This window comes from Gymnogyps californianus, chromosome 5 (assembly GCF_018139145.2).
Source record: "Gymnogyps californianus isolate 813 chromosome 5, ASM1813914v2, whole genome shotgun sequence".
In the NCBI taxonomy this organism is placed as follows: Eukaryota; Metazoa; Chordata; class Aves; order Accipitriformes; family Cathartidae; genus Gymnogyps; species Gymnogyps californianus.
This window is the reverse complement of record NC_059475.1, coordinates 21,271,816-21,291,337: the sequence shown is the minus strand read 5'-3', so window position 1 is coordinate 21,291,337 and position 19,522 is coordinate 21,271,816. Positions and strand designations below refer to the sequence as shown.

The window sequence follows — 19,522 nt, the reverse complement described above, 5'->3', positions numbered from 1 at the left end:
GGAGATAACTATGGGCTCTGAAGTTACACTACCTGCTGCTAAGCTGCAGGAGGTGGGGGGACATGTGGAATGAAAACCCAGATGTGCTGAAACATACGCTGATACGTATGTAAAAGTACAGTATGCTGGATAATTCAGGAGGCCACAAACAAGTAAAATGTTTTTCAGTTCTGCATAGAGTGAGACTGGGATCTACGCACTGACACAGCTGAAGCTGAACCACTACAAATGGTTAAGACGACCATAGCTCCAGCTCTCCACGTGCTTGCGTGAGATTTATTTAGTAACTGTGTCTGCAGTACGCTAATTTATTACATTGGCACTGTTCCTGAAGGGAAGTTATCCACACCACAAGCAGCACTGTTAACGCTGAAGCACAACCCTCATTAGTCTTCACAGAGAGGCTATGGAAACTGCATGTGTCCTGCAGTCACTAAAAGTGAGCTTTTCCCTATTGTGTCTTAGGCACATTGGCAAGGAAACATTGATTGCTCTTGGAAAACCTAGTAAGAGGCTAAACAAAGGAATTCAGTTCCAGTGAAGTGAGTCTGTCATTTTCTACCATTACTTAATTCACTTCAAAAAGCAAAGTAACACTGATGAACAGCACAACACTCACTTTAGCATGCACCTGGATGTGAACCAAACATGTCACAGGAAATGTCAAACTCCTGGGGAACACACTGAGATAGAATTGGGGGCAGGCGGGGGCTTAACACAGCGTGCAGGGGACTGGACAAGTTCCCTGGCCTTTTCTGTGCCAAGCTGGAGCCACAGACTGACAGCAACCAATCCAAAGTTCACTTGCCAAATGTTAATATTGAGTAAGATTGCCTTCCAAGTCAAAACTGGAAGAGGACAGAAAGCTCGGGGGGGTTGCCAAGCTCGATGTTTAAATTACTCTAGTATGTGACATGAAAACAGCTTTTCTACAATAGATACATATATGGATGCAACACATGCAGCATCCAAGACTTAGGCATTCGGTATGGGCAGACACCACTTTGGATTTTTATTTGAAGCAGGAAGATGCCTGTCACCCAACTGTGCATTCAACAATGCAACTGTCTTCATCTCCAAGAGTCTCCTTGGATGCAATTCAATGACAACATTAGCAACTGCTGGACAGATCATGTAACAGAGACCTTTGTTAGATCAAAGTAACTGCTCTGTGGCTTTATATTCAGGGAATTCACATGTCAGTAATACCTTCAAACTAACATCAGTCCAATAGATTCTGTTATCAGAGACATCAAAATCCAGAGCAGATGCTTCCTTGACTCCAGTAAGAGGAATAGCAACATCATTATTATTGGTTTCAAGGGAAATCCTATGAATTGCTGCTCTGCTTGTGAAAACTAAGAAGGCTTCAGGAATGATGCATGTCTTCATGTCACTCAACAGCTCAAGGCCAATGGGACAGGCACACCTGGTCTCCTGGGGTGTAAAGAAACACAGATGGCTGCAGCCTCCATTGTTCTCTGCGCATGAATTAGTTCCTTAAAAAAAAAAACGAAAACAAAACAGATATTGGTGCATTGTAGAGGTAGGGGAGAAAGGGGAGTGGGGGGAGGCTGAGCGGAAACGCAGTGTAATTATAATTTTTCAAAATAAGTTAACACTATGGGTTGTCAACAGGGAATTCTAAAAAAAAAAATATTCAAAACTGTTTCTTTCCTTCTACCCAAGGATGAGGAAGCTGCTCCTATCCCTCCTATAGTACAAATAACAGCTACAAACATATCCTTCTAGTTTCCCCAAGATTAAACATCTTCACTGAAGGCAGGTAATTACATACATGTTCAGCTTGGTTATTTTTGGCCAAGTACCCCATCTTTGTATCTCTTTGAAACCACCAGTTTTACAAATGTTCAATGATACAAGACGGTGAGAAAAGAGCTGGATAACTGCAGTTCTTTCCCAGCTGTTTAATTTAAACCTGAAAAGATTCATTAGCAGAAGCAGTTCCAACAAGATCACCACAATCTCACACTTATTTTTTCCTGTGAACAACCATGACCAGATGGGGAGGGACTCTGGAGGGGAAAGTAAGGACCAAAAGATAAATAAGTGCCTTTCTCCATCTGCTGGAACCAAGGATTTAGGTATTTAAAGACTGTTACCACAAAAAAACCATCTCCAAGATCAGTCTCAACCAGGTTTCTTTTAATTTTCCCTTTTTAGGGGATCAGACTGATGCCATAACTTGCAGCTTGAGGACTTGATTATCCTTCAAGTAAAGCTTCCTGAAAGGCTGGAAATCCATGTACTGGTAGGGTGCAATTTGACAACCTACTTTATGTGATTCTGTTGCAACTTTTCTCAGTAATTTTAACAGCTGACCAACAAATTCATTTACCGCTATGCCCAGACTCTAATGTTCCACGTAGTAGACAGATCTGTGGTGAACACGCCCCTCTCATGAGTTACTATTGAAGCCAGGAGGTCCTGTGACATACTCCTCGGCAGAATGCTAGCAGAGGACCTACAACACCAGCTGCACCTTTCAGCAGATGCAGTGGAAGAACACGGAGCTCCAGCTGCTGATCCCATGCTAAGGGCAAGATTTATTTGTTATAATTTAAGTACGATTTAGGTATTAAAGTTAATATTTAAGTGCCACGTGCTTTGAGGCAATGTTGTAATGGCCACTAACTCTGCCTATACCACCTGACATAGTAAAAAGCATTCTGCTAACTGAACATCACTGGAACTTTGTACTGGAAGAAAAGAGCAACAGAAAATGGAGCAATTCTGTGAGCACCAGAAGTAATGATTCCTATAGATTGGAGGCAGGAATAAAATTCTCCTCACAAAAATTCAGAGTGTAGTGGAAGCTGTGGAGGACTTATGTGAAATGTTACTAAAAACTGGAAGTCCATACTTCTTTTGCAACACTGTATTTTCCCAACTTTACAAACAATAGGTGCAGTTTTCCTTTAAAATGATTCAAACATATGAGACCACAGTTATTCTCATTACAAGCAATCAACAGCTGCTGAATGAAAGCAAGCCCATCTAGAAACTACTATAGATCCATCCTATGATTGCTCATGCTTACCAAACGCTTTGGTAACACTTGTTGCTTTAAGGCCCATTAAATCTGGCAGCTGATCAATAATTATGTCTCTGCTAGCCTTTATCTTGTGAACTCTTTCAATGCTCCGTCTCTGCCAGTCAGTCCAGTAGATGTAATCTCCCAGCAGCGTGAACCCAAATATATGTGGAAGCTTATCTTCTAGGAGGGTTTTCCTCATTGTTCCATCAACGTTTATGACCTGTGGGATGCATGAGAAAAAAGGAAAAAATAATCTTCTCTAATGCAGGTACAATTAAAATGGCAATATCAATCATATTTTGACAACTCCTCTATTTTTACACAAGAACCTCCTGAAATTCACAGCATGCTTCTTTCACGCTTCTTTCTTTTACCTCTAGGTTTCTTGAAAGAGAAATATATTGGAATGACAAGACTGAAAGTGGCTTATCTCACCCCTTCTTCAATGAAAAACCTACGCAACATGAATTTAACTTGCATCAGTTCAAACCTGCAAAGACCACCACAAAGGGAGTGTTTTTTGGGATGGGAGTGAGGTTCAGAAGATTTTTAATCTCCATTCATATCTTGCTCTCACTACTGAACTCTCTCCCCAGAAACACGTGATTGCTGGAGTGACCTTTGGCACTCAATCACAGCGAAAAGAGGCCATCAGAATTCTTTCAGGAGACAAGAAGGCCATGTAGAATCTGCACTTTCTGAAATCTCATTTTTTTACCATAAAAGAATTAAGTTTTTCTCATTCTTGTGATAAGCAAGATCTTTAAGATGTGGAATAAGTACTGACTTATATAAATTTATATTCCTAAAACTGCAGAGAAAGCAAAATAGTATTGAAGATGGGATAAGCCCCACAGATATATATATGCTATTGGTTAATTATTTCATAACCAATTACTACAATGATCTTGTGCTACCCCACTTTGCTTGGCATAAGGGAAGAGATTCATATAGTCTGACCCTGATCAACAATCACTGGGCAAGATATGAAATTAAAATGTCCACATACAATTCCCCATGCAACATGCCTGAAGTCACCTCCACCTACTACACAAACTGCAAAAATCTTTTCAATCATCCGGACATCTTTTACCCATGGCAAAGAGTGTATATTTATAAGACCCAGGCAAAATATTTATCTGACAAATCCCCAGATTCCTCCCCATCCTACTTCTTGTAATTGGTAGCTGCAACGTAACTACGGTATTTTTAAGGTGCTACTTGAAAATTTATACTGTGAACAGAATCAAGTTCAGTATCATATTAAAACCAAAACAAAAGACCACAACTTAAGACAATTTATTTTCCAACGTGATTCAATCAAATCTCCATTTATTGCTAGAAATGCTTCACAGGTGGACAACTGTTGTGCTTTAATTTAGGCTACCGTGGCTTGTGACTGAGGTTTTAAATAGTCTCCTCTTTACTATTATTTAGAAATTATTTGTTTATTCAGACTCAAAATACTAAATCTGTACCTTGTAGGTGATTAAGTTGCCTTCACCGTGCAATGCTTCTATTTTCTTGTGATTGAAAGACAGCTACGGTCATTTCAACACTGTATTCCCCTGACTTTTAAATTGCTAAGTGTTTAAGCAATATTTATTTCTTATTAAAAAATGCCTATAACTTAAATGCAATGTAATATTAAACCATTAAATGCCTAACAATATTGTGGGCAGTCAAAATCAACCATCAGTTTTACCACAATTTAATACAGATATTATAAAACAGTAAGTTGTAAGGCTCTGTCCGTACATGGTAAGCAGCAGAAGCACCTACAATTTCTTTTTTTAACATGACCTATGACAATCACCACATCTTACTAAATTAGCATGTGAATTTCAGTACATTCACGCACACCCATGGTAGATATCTAAATAAATTAAAAAATTAAATCCCCACTTTGAAACCTTATAACACTTTACAAATTTGTGAAAACAACACACATTTCTTCCGTGACACAGTTAATTTGGGCACATTTCCCCTTTTGAGAAACACAAATAAGATGCGGTCAGCAATTTTACTATATGAATTTTATCTGAAAAAGATTGTTAAATGCTAGCACACTGTATTGGATTTGCATGGCAGGGTTTTGGCAGTGGGAGAAGGCTACAGGGGCGGCTTCTGTGAGAAGCTGCTAGAAGCTTCCCCTATGTCCGACAGAGCCAATGCCAGCTGGCTCCAAGATGGACCGGCCGCTGGCCAAGGCCGAGCCCATCAGCAACGGTGGTAGCGCCTCTGTGGTAAAATATTTAAGAAGGGGGAAAAAAAAGCCTGCTGGGCAGCAGCAGCCAGACAGAGGAGTGAGAATATGTGAGTGAAACAACTCTGCAGACACCAAGGTCAGGGAAGAAGGAGGGGGAGGAGGTGCTCCAGGCGCCGGAGCAGAGATTCCCCTGCAGCCCGTGGTGAAGACCATGGTGATGCACATTGTCCCCCTGCAGCCCATGGAGTTCCATGGTGGAGCAGATATCCACCTGCAGCCCATGGAGGACCCCACACTGGAGCAGGTGGATGTGCCCGAAGGAGGCTGTGACCCTGTGGGAAGCCCGTGCTAGAGCAGGCTCCTGGCAGGACCTGTGACCCCGTGAAGAGAGGAGCCCATGCTGGAACAGGTTTGCTGGCAGGACTTGTGACCCCACGGGGGACCCACACTGGAGCAATCTGTTCCTGAAGGACTGCACCCTGTGGAAGGGACCCACACTGGAGCAGTTTGTAAAGAACTGTAGCCCGAGGGAAGGACTCACGTTGGAGAAGTTCATGGAGGACTGTCTCCCGTGGGAGGGACCCCATGCTGGAGCAGGGGAAGAGTGTGAGGAGTCCTCCCCCTGAGGAGGAAGGAGCGACAGAAACAACATCTGATGAACTGACCGCAACCCTCATTCCCCATCCCCCTGCACCGCTGGCAGGGAGGAGGTAGAGAAAATCGTGAGTGAAGTTGAGCACAGGAAGAATGGAGCAGTGGGGTGAAGGTGTTTTAAGATTTGGTTTTACTTCTCATTACCCTACTCTGATTGGGATTGGCAACAAATTAAATTAATTTCTCCAAGTCGAGTCTGTTTTGCCCATGACAGTAATTGGTGAGTGATCTCTCCCTGCCCTTATCTCGACCCACAAGCCTTTCGTTATATTTTCTCTCCCCTGTCCAGCTGAGGAGGGGGAGTGATAGAGCGGCTTTGTGGGCACCTGGCATCCAGCCAAGGTCAACACACCACACACACATGGGACACACACTAGATCTTCCAGCCACCACCAGCCAATCTGCAGAGCAGAGCAGTCAACTACTGCATCCTATATTTACCTATGCTACACACAAAAATCATCACTATAACACAGTCTATCTTGCAACACTAGAGTGCAGATTTCTTCAACCACAGAGGAAAACAACTTCACAAGAACTTTAAGACTACTTCGCAGATTATGTGAATTTGAACACATGCTACAATGTAAACCTCTGGATTCCTTCCAGAGGAAAAGCCTCCTGCTGGAGACAGTTAAAAATAACACTGGCATTCCTGAAAACTAAGTTTCAGGGGAGTTTTGTGTCAGCCCATCAACCTACAATTCTTCTACTACTTGATGAAGTCGCAGAGACTGAAGATTAATGTCTTTTAATTTTGTTAAGCTAAATAGAGTACATTAAAAAAAAGGCTATATCTGCGGTTAAAAGCCAAATGGTTCTGCAATTATCTCATTACATCATGTCCAGGCAAACCTCAAATGCTCACTTATTTAAAACAGTATCAATCCCACAGGCAATACAGCGGGTTCAAAAGTTCATCATGCATACTCAGGTGCTGGAGCCAAACTGGTGCCACACTAAGTAAACAAGACACCATTTCCTTTACAACAATGCATCAGCAGGATGATGATCAAACTACCACATTTCCAACTACTTTTACAGATATGGACAGTAAAAGTATAATTCAAATACTAGAGCTGCTGACTAAAATACACCAGACAAAGATTGGATCCAAGCATGCAGAAACACACATTATTTAAATCCATGTGCATCTGTGGATGTTCCAGATAACACCAAGCTGTTGAACTTCATGAAGTTCATGAAGTTCAACAAGGCCAAGTGCAAGGTCCTGCACCTGGGTCAGGGCAATGCCCAGTATCAATACAGACTGGGGGATGAATGGATTGAGCAGCCCTGCTGAGAAGGACTTGGGGATACTGGTGGGTGAAAAATTGGACATGAGCTGGCAATGTGCGCTTGCAGCCCAGAAATCCAATCACATCCTGGGCTACATAAGAAGCAGCACGGCTAGCAGTTGAGGGAAGCGATTCTCCCCCTCTACACTGCTCTCATGAGATTCCACCTGGAGTACTGCATCCAGCTCTGGAGTCCCCAGTACAAGACAGACAAGGATCTGTGGAGTGGGTCCAGAGGAGGGCCACAAAAATGATCAGAGGGCTGGAAGATTTCTGCTATGAAGAAAGGCTGCGAGTTGGGGTTGTTCAGCCTGGAGAAGAGAAGGCTCTGGGGAGACCTTATTGCGGCATTCCTACATTATATGGCTGTTCGAGCATATTGTGAATGGAGATCCAAAATGTGGAATCAGACAGCAATAAAATGCTTAATGGCTTATATTTTGGCTAAGAAGGCAATGGAATAAGTGTTTATTCTCTCTCTCCCAAATATCCCTCTCCCCAATCCTGTGGGAAGAACACCTACAAATCCAAGCAGGCTTCCCTTGGATGCAGAAGGGCAGCTCTGACTTGGAGGATTTTTCTGTGCTGTGGGCAGTCGAGCCCTCTTAGTGGTAGGTAATTCGTGGCAACAGGCAGGAAACGCTAACTAACCACGAGACTATCTTCTAGTAGCAGCCAGCGCAAAGCTTGGACAGTGAGCTGTCGCATGCAGTTCAGTATAGGTACATATACATAGTCTTTACTTCACATTTTGCTGCCATCCATCTTCCCAGAGATTCACCTCTACTCTAGCATATTAACCAAAACCATGAGGATGCCAAATAAAAATCTACAAACAGGCCTCACAATATGGCCAAAAGCACAACTCCTTTCACTAAAATGGCACAGCTAACAAAATACCGTATTAACTCATCATTTAATATCTGAAATGGTGTGTATCCTGGCAACTGCAGCCAAAGGGAAGCTGTTAAAGTGCATTCCTTATCATTTAGCACAAAGAGATTAGAATAAGCTTTTTTCTGCTCTGGGTTTTCGTCCTCTTTCTATAACTGATAAATGGATCTCAACTTGGGTCAAAGGATAAATGCAACACTAAATCTGCTGTGCTTTCCATACAAAACACTGAAAGCCGCCCTAGAACAGAGGCACACACTAAAAGCCCCTGATTAGTCATAAGAATCCAATGACAAATCTTGTAATGAGGCATTGCCAAGCTCGGCTAAAATCTGTTGTGGGCAAAATGAAATCAACATCAAACACCTTAATGAACTGAATTACACAAAAAAACACGATAAGGTGATAAGGTGTGATTTTTTTTTTTTAGATGCTGCTGCAATGTAGGCAAAATGATTTAACAAATATTTCCAAATATAACACTCAAAAGCTCTTGGCTCTTTGAAGAAGATTAAAGTAAAACAATGCAATTAAATTCTACACATCAGTATGATTCATGTAGTCAAGTTATATTTCAGGTGCACCTGTGAAAAAAACAACTATTCAGCATACATATAGGATGTCTTTTGACAGAGTAACAAAAGGAACTCAGACACCTTGGTCCTATATTTAATTGATTAAGATAAAACAAAATTTATTCAACTGCTTCAGACAAAGCTGTAGTCAAAAGGAAACTAATTCTTGGGCTGAGTTAAATCACTATGTGAGCAGTAAGCAGACATAGCAGGTTGCCAACGGTAAAACGACATGACTGCCATATTATTAGGAGATCCATGTGGTGGGCTTGTGGGTCTATGACTCTTCTTTTCTGGATCTATTCCTCTTCCCCTGTGGAAGAGGAGAGCTACACTTTCTTTTGCTGTGAGGGTAACTGAGAACTGAAACAGGTTGCCCAGGAAGGTTGTGGAGTCTCCATCCTTGGAGATATTCAAAAGCCATCTAGTCATGGTCCTGGGCAACTGTCTCTATGTGGCCCTGCTTGAGCAGGGGGGTCGGACCAGATGACCTCCAGAGGTCCTTCCATCCTCAACCCTTCTGTGATTCTGTGAATGGCTTCTAACGATTCTCACCAGAAGACTCTAAAAAGGCATCTCAAGTGAACAATGCCCTGTCTTCTTTGGTTGGAGAAAAAACTTGTGAGACAAATCATGTGGGTGGCAGTCAACAGGGAAAGAAAAAGGCAAAGAAAAATGGAGAGAAGTGGAAAACTCCAGAGGGTAAAGAAGCCTGCCCCAAAAAGAGAAGAGTGAAGCAGCTGTGAGCAGTCTGTACAGTCTACATTCAGCTGAGTACAAGCCATTCGTTAACATTTCCAACAGCTGAAACACAACCACCTTTCATCAATGCTTTGGGATAAGAGTGAACTCCTTTTCTTTTCTGGTCTGAAGGGGCTTAATGCCAGGCACGTATTGGCAGACACTGGCAAGCAGAAAAGAGAATAACATTAAAACAAACAGTACCAGAACCCATATAACAAAAAAGGATGGGGATGGACGGACAACAGAAATATCTGGCCGTTTTCCACAAAAAAAAAGACTACTTGAGTCTCTTAGCAATCTGTTGCCTCAAACACTTGAGTAAAGCTCGAGAATTTGGAAAGCAGTTAATCATTGTTGTCAATAATTTCTGTCCACCTTGAAATACTTAGTCTACCTGGTAAAAGCTGCCTCATAAATAAAATTCATCAGGTTTCTATTGTCATTACATTTCATGGATTAATCCTACATGTACTATTGTGGCTCTTCTTTCAGATCATTCTCATTTCAGGTAAGTTGTGATGTTGATGTACATTTTTATTATTATTTTCTGAACTTTCACATTGCTTAGGTGTTAGTGTTGGTTGCCAATTGCAAACTATCAGCACCCAGCTACATTCAGAATAAGCTATAAACCAAGAGAGCATGGAGAATGAATCTATACAACATCATGAATGAAACACCCCTACTGAACTGTGGATAACAATTTGCCATTTGCAAATACACGTAGTGACACACCACCACCCTTTTCTTACATATTGTTTTCCTTTCTCTAAGAGACATTTCCTCATTTTTCACCGCAGAACATGTCATTTTAGCTTGTTGAGGATACAGCATGACAAGATACTTCTCCATGGGTACACATATAGGTCATATTTTCACTCGTAATACACAAGCCACTTTGAGATGCTCAGTAAAGAGAATTCCAAGGAGGATTATCGAATGCCAGTACTCTTTTTTGGCAGCCTTCCCTCACAAGTACCTTTGCAGCCTCCTAAAGCTAAAGCACACAGTAATGGCAAACCATCCCTGCTGCTAGGCTCTATCTTGCAGCCATGGTGGTACGCTATGGCTGGTAGGGCAGCCATGCCTGTCCTAGAGACAGGCAAAGCAAAGTAGCTGGTGTGTAATACCAAGTTAAAGCCATTGGTAAAAGAGCTCGCGCTGAAACTTTCTCTGGTAGTCTTACACACACACATGAAATTCTCAACAATCTAGCAATGTCAGCTTCTTGACGGGATACTCCAAAACTGTTGCAAATGCAATGACTCCAGCACATTTTCTTTATCAATTTGTTCTGTTTCATACAAATTAAAATCTACACTTACAAATGAATGTAAGACAATTAAGTAGTGACTTGTTAAAAAAAAAACCACCCAACCACCTACAAACATGCCAAATGCAACAGAGTATAAATTTACTTTATGAAAAATAGTAGTTTATAGTGATCTCCTGTTTTCTCTGGGAATAATATAAACAAAATATATTCTTATCCTTGTGCTCATATTATCACCATGTGAAGTGGTTATTTATTTGCAGTGTTGATCTGTTCATATTTTTCCGTATCAAATCACCACCACACCTGATTTTCTCCTAGGACTTCACAAAATCTCATTAGTTCCAGAGAGAGTATTGCATTTTCAGACAGACTTTTCAAAACACGAGCACATGTAATAAGCTCTAACAGACACTGATCGATGGATAAATTTCTTCTTGTTGGAAAGGTTGTGTTAACATGACTGTGATTTTGAACCTGCTTTTATTTTATAAACCTCATCTAGGAGCAGCTAATGTTCTCCATATGAGTTACATCAGCCTGACATTTCCAGAACTTTGTTCTGCTTACAGGATATCAAAGGATTAAGGGTGCAGCTGGTCAATTCTGCAACTTATCTCTCATAAGCAGGAACGTGATGGCATGCTTCGAAACTCCTTAAAAGGGGAAAAAGTTAAACACAAACATTCTCAAAATAATTTATGGCAACTGGTGGCTAGACCCGAAAGCATAGAGGATCTACTGAATTAGTACTTCAGTTTTATTTTTAGGTAGAAGTTGCGTATTTAATACACTTCAGGGAGATTCTGCTTTCTGTAAATACTTTTTCATTCTGAAATGCTCACCACCATGAGTTAAGTTTAAAGGGGCATGCGACAACTCTGAAATTTAGCTAACATCCATTATGAAGACAATGTGCCTTTCCAACTTCTAGTTAACTAGTCTGGGAAAGGTGAAGAAGAATTTAAACTTTTTACAATAATATTTTTAAAATGCACATATCTTATTTTTTCTCACTTCTCTCCTGTTTTCCCTTGTCTTCAAAGGGATTTGAATAGTCCTGTAAGATCTTTATGCTCTCTTTTCCAAATCCAAACAACTTCCCAGCTCTACAGACAGCTAAAAGTCTGTGGAAATAGCACATCATATAAATATTTACTATGTTGTACTCCTGCTGATGAAATTGGGACTGCAAGCACATTTTTAACGTATATACGTACAACATGAAGGAAAGACAAAAAAATAAAATAATGAGCTTGATATGAGAAAAAATTTGTGGTAAACTTTTGAGTCCAAAAAACAAATCAGCAATTTCAGTAGCCAACTAGAATTCCTTAAAAAGTCAAAAGGATGTCAAAAATAACAGCTACACTTGATCTTGAAGTAGAAAGTGGCACCAGTGCTGGTCAACCTTTCCAAAGAAAAGACTTGCCTCCTGTCCAATGTTACCATGCTAACATTAACTTGCAATGAAATAAAAATTAAGCTAAATGTAGTATTTACTACTTCTATTTTTCTCCTTTTTGTTTACCTACCCAAATATATGTGGATTTTTAACTTTTTTAAAAATCATCTTTTATCTTACAGACAATGAGAGGTCCATGAACAATTGAGAAGCACTGGTCTAGTCATGACCCCCTCTTGTGGTCTTTCCATCTCTGTTTTACATACAATGCTAGGTCTCATGCAGTCATGCGACCACAGTAAACTGTGCATGTCTGCTAGGTCTCACGCAGTCTGTCCACAGTAAACTAAGATTAAGCTAGAAGTGTTTTGTCCAGCACAGTGGGACCTCTTGCTCAGAACTCAGCTTCTTAGTCTTGCCTTGGAGAACTATAACATTTTCATTTTCTTAACCTCACCACAGTGCAATTATCAGAAGCCACTTCATGGCACTACACCTTGAAGAATGGATGCTTTTATCCTCATTTAATAATGGATTAGCCAAGTCTCATGTACCTCACTTAGTTATTCCTCAGAAACTGAATCAAAGTTCTCTCATTAAACAAATATTTCTACTAGAGGGAGACAGATGAAATACTAATCCAATATAAATACAACCAAAGGAAGCGGGCATACAACGCCTCCTTGGAGGGAGGCAATGAAAGTCTAAGGACTCCGGTATGCATCTACAAATATTCATTCAGTTCCTCATCTCATGAAGCCTCCTGGCCCAAGTAAACAGCAAATTCTGATCATGATTCCCTCCTACTTGTACCATTTACAGAAACACTCCATTACACTAATCCAATAAATCCAGTTTTACATACCACCATGTAGAGTGTATGTCAACAAAGCACAAGTAAAAGCCATGCACAGAAACCTAAACTAGGTTGTCCACAGTTAGCTGGAGTATCAGCAGCTGTACAGAGCCCAGGCTAAGATACTGTGCTAACACAACTACATTGCTAGCTCCTGCAGAACTAAGCCAGGTACCTCAGCACAGCAAGCTCGGACACACGCAAGCCCTCTCACAGATGAAATGTATCTGCTGAAAGAACAGATCACAGCAAGACTCCTCATGCCTTGATAAGATGCCTGCACTCCACTGTCACTTGGGATAAGCAATACTATCAATCATATTTATTTGAGACATTATTAATATTAGTAAGTTATGCAAGGTAGCATTCAGAGAGTTTATTGACAAAATGCAGTTACCAGACAGTCTCCAGGCCCTGCAAATGGTTAAAAAGGCAAAACACATAACTTTTGGCCAGCACAATCTTGATCTGTTTTCAAATAAAGCTACCTTTCCTTCTCAGGCCAAAGCCTGGCAGGACAGACAGACCCTTAGAGGATGTTCTGAAGCTTAGCCCATTAGGTTCACCACAGGAAACCAAGTCCTGCACAGCTGAAGGCCCTGCCTCCAATGATTGTGGTACAGAATGTGTTTTGTGGTGTTGCACAGGGAGGGTGCCACTACTTCTGCAGCCAAAACTCAAACTCTCTTGTGGGGTAAATGTAACACAGGAAGATGCTCCATCAGATTGCTCTCTTGTCAGCAGCCCTCTCTGGAGGTCAGACCATCAGTTGAATCGCCCAGAACGCTACATTTTTCACATAGGTCTCACAATTGTATGAGCTAACGGTCCCACCCCACGTTCTTAAACAGCTTTTTCACCAAATGAGCTCAGTGTACTTTAACAAAAAGGAAAATAACACCATCCTGTTCTCCTGACAGGACAATGGAGGCACAGGAAAGAAGTTGCCTTGAATCATCAAGCAACACTGAGAACTCAAGAGACTCAAGGGCCAGCCTAACACTGGATTCACCACACCACAGTGCCTCCCCTCTCATGCTCAGGCAAGTGAGAACATTTCCCAGATGGAATAACCTTTCAAGTGAGGTTAATGTGCAATATTTTCCACTTACTGGAATAAAAATAAATAAATAAATAGCCTCCCCACGGTTCATATACAGGGCTGGCTTCACTCAAGAGAATATAAACTCTTCAGTCCATATCACACAGCTTATTTTCAATCCAAGGCCCTAGGCCTAATCAGCAGAGAGTGACAAATGTGTAGAAGGCTCCTGAGAGTAGAGCTAAGTAAGGTTGTTCATCAAGAGCTTCCTAGATCAAACCAATGTGAAATAGTGGAGTCAAAAGTTTAGCTGAAATTTAGGATGTCCTTTTAGCTTACAAGACAGATTTTTTAGGGCATGATTCCCTGTACCCCAACATAAGTAAATAAAAGAGGCATATTTAGCATCTACTGATAGGAGAAGAGCAGACATACACAACGTCTTCAGGAAGTTAGCTACAGTCAACTGCAACTTGCAAGTTTCTTCTCTGCCTTTATCAGGCTGGTCTAAGATCATAATTAAGAACTCCATTCCAAAAGAAAAGTACCTACGAGTCCCTTCTATTCGAAGTTAGATAAAATTTCTTCCTCTTTTCCAAACCCTGCCTCGTCTGTTCAAACTGCTTCTCAATACCAAAGAAAGGAGCCAAGCTAATACATCTTTCAGAGCACAGCTTAAAATTTGGCAGGCAGTGCTGCTCAGGCCAGTTTGAGCAGATGCCACCTTGCCTCTGGCCTCTCATTCCCCTATTCACACTGACACCTTGCCATGTCAGCACAACTACTTGTGTGGCAGAAAACGTATCAGACTGAAAAATATAAACCTTTTCAGTTGGTTATTTTTCAGCTGGATCAGTTCCCTGCTCTGGTTTTCCACGTGGCTGCACAGACTTCTATGCCAGCCAGAACAAAGCAGGAACACACTATGAGAGAGGGAGGGCAGGGACCACCTGCAGGCACTGATGCAAATAACTTGTATAACACCATCTTCAGTGATGTAATAGACCCACGGGAAAAGTATGTCTTTATAGTGTGCCTCACTGGGTAACAAGAGGAGTTCTTTGCTTTTGAAACAGTAGGAGTGATTTTATACTTAAAATTAATTGGGGGACATATTCTAAAATAATAAATACACTAAATAATTGAAGACTTATGTGTTATATAGTTGATAATTGTACCTTGGAGGGCTGACAATTAATTAGAAACAAATCATAAACCTTGTGCTCTCTTATTCCTACACAAATGCCCCAAAAGCTCATATTTAATGTGAAACCAGCACTATTTGAAGACACTCAATCCCAGGTAAAAGGGGCAAAATACAATCTGCGTGTGTGACTGAGTCATCCACAGGGCATGTCTGCAAAGCCAAGCAATAAAAACTGACCCAACACCACCTCTCACCTGTAATCTGCCCACTAATGACTCTCTCCTGCAATAACTAAAATCCAAAACTCCAAGCTCACTTTCAAATTATTTTGTATGAAAGGTGAGGAGCCTGACAACAGGGGAAAAGAGCACAGTTTTTTCACCTTGAACTTGCAGAAGAGACAAGGATTCCACCTGCTTGCACTCCAAGATTTATCTTTCTGCCCTATATTCTCTTGACTTTGCAAACACTGGATTGGGGCAAAACCTCATCTTTCCAAATAGAGATTGCAACATGATGCTTCTAAGCCTAGAAAGGTTCAGAAGAAAACCAGGATTCAATTTTAAAGGGGTGGGAAGGGAAATCTATGTGAATTTGAACTATAAATTTTTTTAAAGAATTCATTAATGACAGTATTTCCCTCCCTGAAGGCCAGCACAACTGAAAACCTGAGATTTGGCTTACAAGAAAAGGACAATGAAACACCAGTAACTATATTTTTATGGTTGTGGATTGGAGGACTTGTTTTTAGAAGGATGGTTATTTTTAAAATAGTTGTTTCTGTAGCATACAAGCAACTACAACCATGGCAGCCCAGGCTAGAACAACAGTGATGGAGTAGTAGATTAAAAAATAAAGCATTTAATGTGAGCCACAAATACACTCCTCTAACAGTACATTTTAATATAGGTAAAGGGCAAAGACAGAAATGCTGATCATTAAACTCTTAGCTCCCAGGCACCCAAACTATAAGGATCAATTGTTGCCCTGCCATGTCAAGGGAAAACCCCTGAGCTTAAAAATATTTGAAAGATAAGAGAGTAGTTCAGGTAAATAGTGTATGCACACCCAGCTTTTCCTCTTCTGTAGATATCTGTTTTGGTTCACTGTTGGAGTCAGATACTAGGAGTAGATGGACTTTGGCCTGACCCCAGATGCCCGTTTTTAAGTTCTAACTCAATAATGTAATAGGAAGTCCTGAAAGGAACAAGAAGTAGAAGTTGACTTAGAAAGAAAGACTGGAAATGATCATCTGAGCAAAGTGTTTCCTACCTTCTGATCCTAATTAGGAGGGGAAGAATCTCCAAACTAAGAGTCCTCTCTGCCCCTGAGCTCAAGTATGATGTTAGCAGTACTCGTGCTCTCAAATAAAAGAGAGGGATCACAGGAGATAATCAGCTGCACCCACTTCTCCTTGCCGAGATCTTACTAATGCCTCTTCAAACAATGCAACTCTCAAGTACAAGAAGACAGTTGGAACTGATTAATGCAAACCCAAAGCTGTGTCTCTCATTAGCAGTAGGCAGAGTTTGCATCCAGACTGGATGTGACATTTCTGGTTCATAATACTTTCAATCGATAGAGAAATAAGAGGTGGAAAGGAAGGGAGAATTGGAGACGGATGCAAATACTGTACAATATTAAAGGCTTTGGAGGAACTCTGCCAAATATGACATGCATGTACAGCAGTGAGCAAAACAGCATTCAACTTGGATGCAACTTTTATCTGCTACTGTAACGTAAAGACAACCCTACTACAGCATTTGTTTGTGTGAGTATCTTTAAGAATATATGGCATCACATTGCTTTTTTTTTTGAAAGCAGCATAAAAGCATGTATTCTAAATTAAACAAAAATATTCACAGTCACATTATTGGTCTACTTTCCAATATTCCTACAGAAAGCTTACAAATTAATCAGAAACACATGCTTAAGCTTTATGTAAACCTGGTGGAACTTCAGACAACAATAAAAAAAGCTTAAAGGAATCATTGCTAAGCTGCCTATGAAAACACACAAAAAATCTGAAATTCTGCATGAAATTCCTGAAACAAGCATTTATTTTGAAACAAAAAAAGCGAACAATCATCAAAAAAAGGTTACTTCTGAATAAGGATTTGAGCCACAAATACTTCGATTTGCAAACAAAATATGCTCATTTAATTTAATCCTAAAGGCAATTTATTCATCTGACATTACAGATAATTATTTTAACCTTGTTAAAATAGTCAAATTTCACATACTCAAAAATTATAAACTGTAAACAAGGCAAAAAAGCATGAGGCCATTTTAAACTCAGCCTCTTTCGCTGGCCTCATCCATTAACATGAATGCTATTAGGGATTTAGCTTTAATTGGAAATGACAGCCTTTACTAACATTTCATAGAAATCCCCAGCTAATTTAACTGCCAGGCTGGTTCCTTGAACTCTAAAACATTAATCTGGTCCTGAGGGATGGACACTATAATTTAAGTCATTCTATGAGGAGGGCTGGATCACTCCTGATCTTGCTTGAGTAACACAGAAGTATTCACCTCTCCCATGTTCAGTTCCAACTCAGCTATGTCAGCCTTGCCCAAAATAAGGCTTCAAAGAGAAAGCAGCAGTTCACCTCAGTACAGAGAATGAAGGCAATACAAACTTTTTTTCATTTTTTAAACAAGGAATTAGCGAGAAGCCTATTCTCAGCTCAGAAGAGGTCAATGGCACAACTGAAAGATGTTGCAGGGGTATTCACAGAAGTCCATTTAGGAATCAGGTAACTAATATTAGAAAAGAAATCACATTCTACTGGAAAATGAATCTAAAAGCTGCTTCTGTGAAAACAGTTACATAATCAAAGAATGTTTTCTGGAAATATTTTTGTGTAAAAAGGAAAAAAAAAAATTTTATCATTTTCCAGCCAAGAAAAATTGGATGTTGATAACACACTGATGTTTTAGTTATTGCTAAGTAGCGCTTATCTTAAGCCAAGGATTTTTTTCAGTTTCCCATGCTCTGCCAGCAAGCAGGTGTGCAAGAAGCTGGGAGGGAGCATAGCTGGGGCAGCTGACCCAAACTAGCCAAAGGGATATTCCATACCATAGAATGTCATGCTCAGTATATAAACAGGGGGGAGTTGGCCGGGAGGGGCGGATCGCTGCTTGGGCATCAGTCAGCAGGTGGTGAGCAATTGCATTGCACATCACTGGGTTTTTTTTCTTTTTTTTCCCCTCTTCTTTTTTTCTTATCTTCCTTTTCATTACAACTATTATTATTATTATTATATGTCATTATTATTATTATTATTTTTAGTATCATATTTTACTTTAGTTCTTAAATGGTTCTTATCTCAACCCATGAGTTTTACATTCTTTCCCGATTCTCCTCCCCATCCCACTGGGAGCAGGGCAGGGAGTGAGGGAGCGGCTGCGTGGTGTTTAGCTGCTGGCTGGGGTTAAACCACGACACAGTGCAAAACTATTTGATATGCTTCCTAGGAAAAAGTTCTTCAATCTGATTGTCCTCTTGCTTTGGATTAAGAGCTACAAAAGCCCGTGTCATTCAACAGGTATCCATGAGAAGGGTTAAGTCTTTTTTTCCCCAGGTGAATGCTTGGCTCCACATACTTGAGAAAATTGAAGCCAGAGGTAAAGGTTTAAGATGCTCATTTACTTCTCTCAACATAAGCTGAGGCTATAATTTTATTACACAATAGCCCCGCAACTTCATGATCATTTTAAGCCACTGGAAGAGATGGTCCAAGAACCTCTCCTACACAACAGCCTTTGCAGCTCATTCTCATTTCCTTCTATGCCAGCATATGCATTTCTGTGGCTGTACAGTTAGACAGATGAAGGATTTGATTCAGGGTAAAACTAACTTCTTTTCCTGTCCTCTCTCATCTATAGTGCTGACTTAAACCAATCTCAATGCTTCGGTGTAAATCTGGTTTGAAGGCTTTCATCTCCAAATCAGAAATGCCATGGCCACCTGAAGCACAGTGCTCTTACGAATTTTTTTCCACCAATTTTAATCAGAAAGCACTGAAGGGCTAGGTTTGTATCAGTGAGTTTTATACCACATTATGTGCTGTCTTCCCACAGCTGCCATAATAAGGAATTTATACCAGTGTTGTGTACTCTGGGTAACGCATCAGAAATACGGCACTCCTGCCTGACCCAGGATGTATGCTATCAGGTGACCTGTGGCCTGTGGCCTGTGCGATTAAAGTCCAACTGAAGAAACACTTTAAAGCTGTAGGTAGCAAGGAAAGCTAAGAGTGAGCCACTCTGAGACAGAAGAACAGCACACTCTTCTCCTGCATTCCAGTTTCAGCCTTTCAAAACAACTGGATGTTGGCAACTGCTTAAAATTATAGAAATAT

The 19,522-nt window shown here is 40.6% G+C and overlaps 1 protein-coding gene across 1 annotated transcript in view; it reads right to left on the bottom strand.

The window, feature by feature from the left end:
- Window positions 1-19,522, bottom strand: part of LRP5 (LDL receptor related protein 5) — a 165,049-nt gene that overhangs the window by 37,441 nt on the left and 108,086 nt on the right. The window contains exons 8-9 of the mRNA XM_050898048.1: window positions 3,062-3,278; window positions 1,210-1,499 (exon numbers count right to left, since the gene is read on the bottom strand). Coding sequence (XP_050754005.1) covers window positions 1,210-1,499; window positions 3,062-3,278 — 507 coding nt within the window. The remainder of the gene's footprint in view (window positions 1-1,209; window positions 1,500-3,061; window positions 3,279-19,522) is intronic.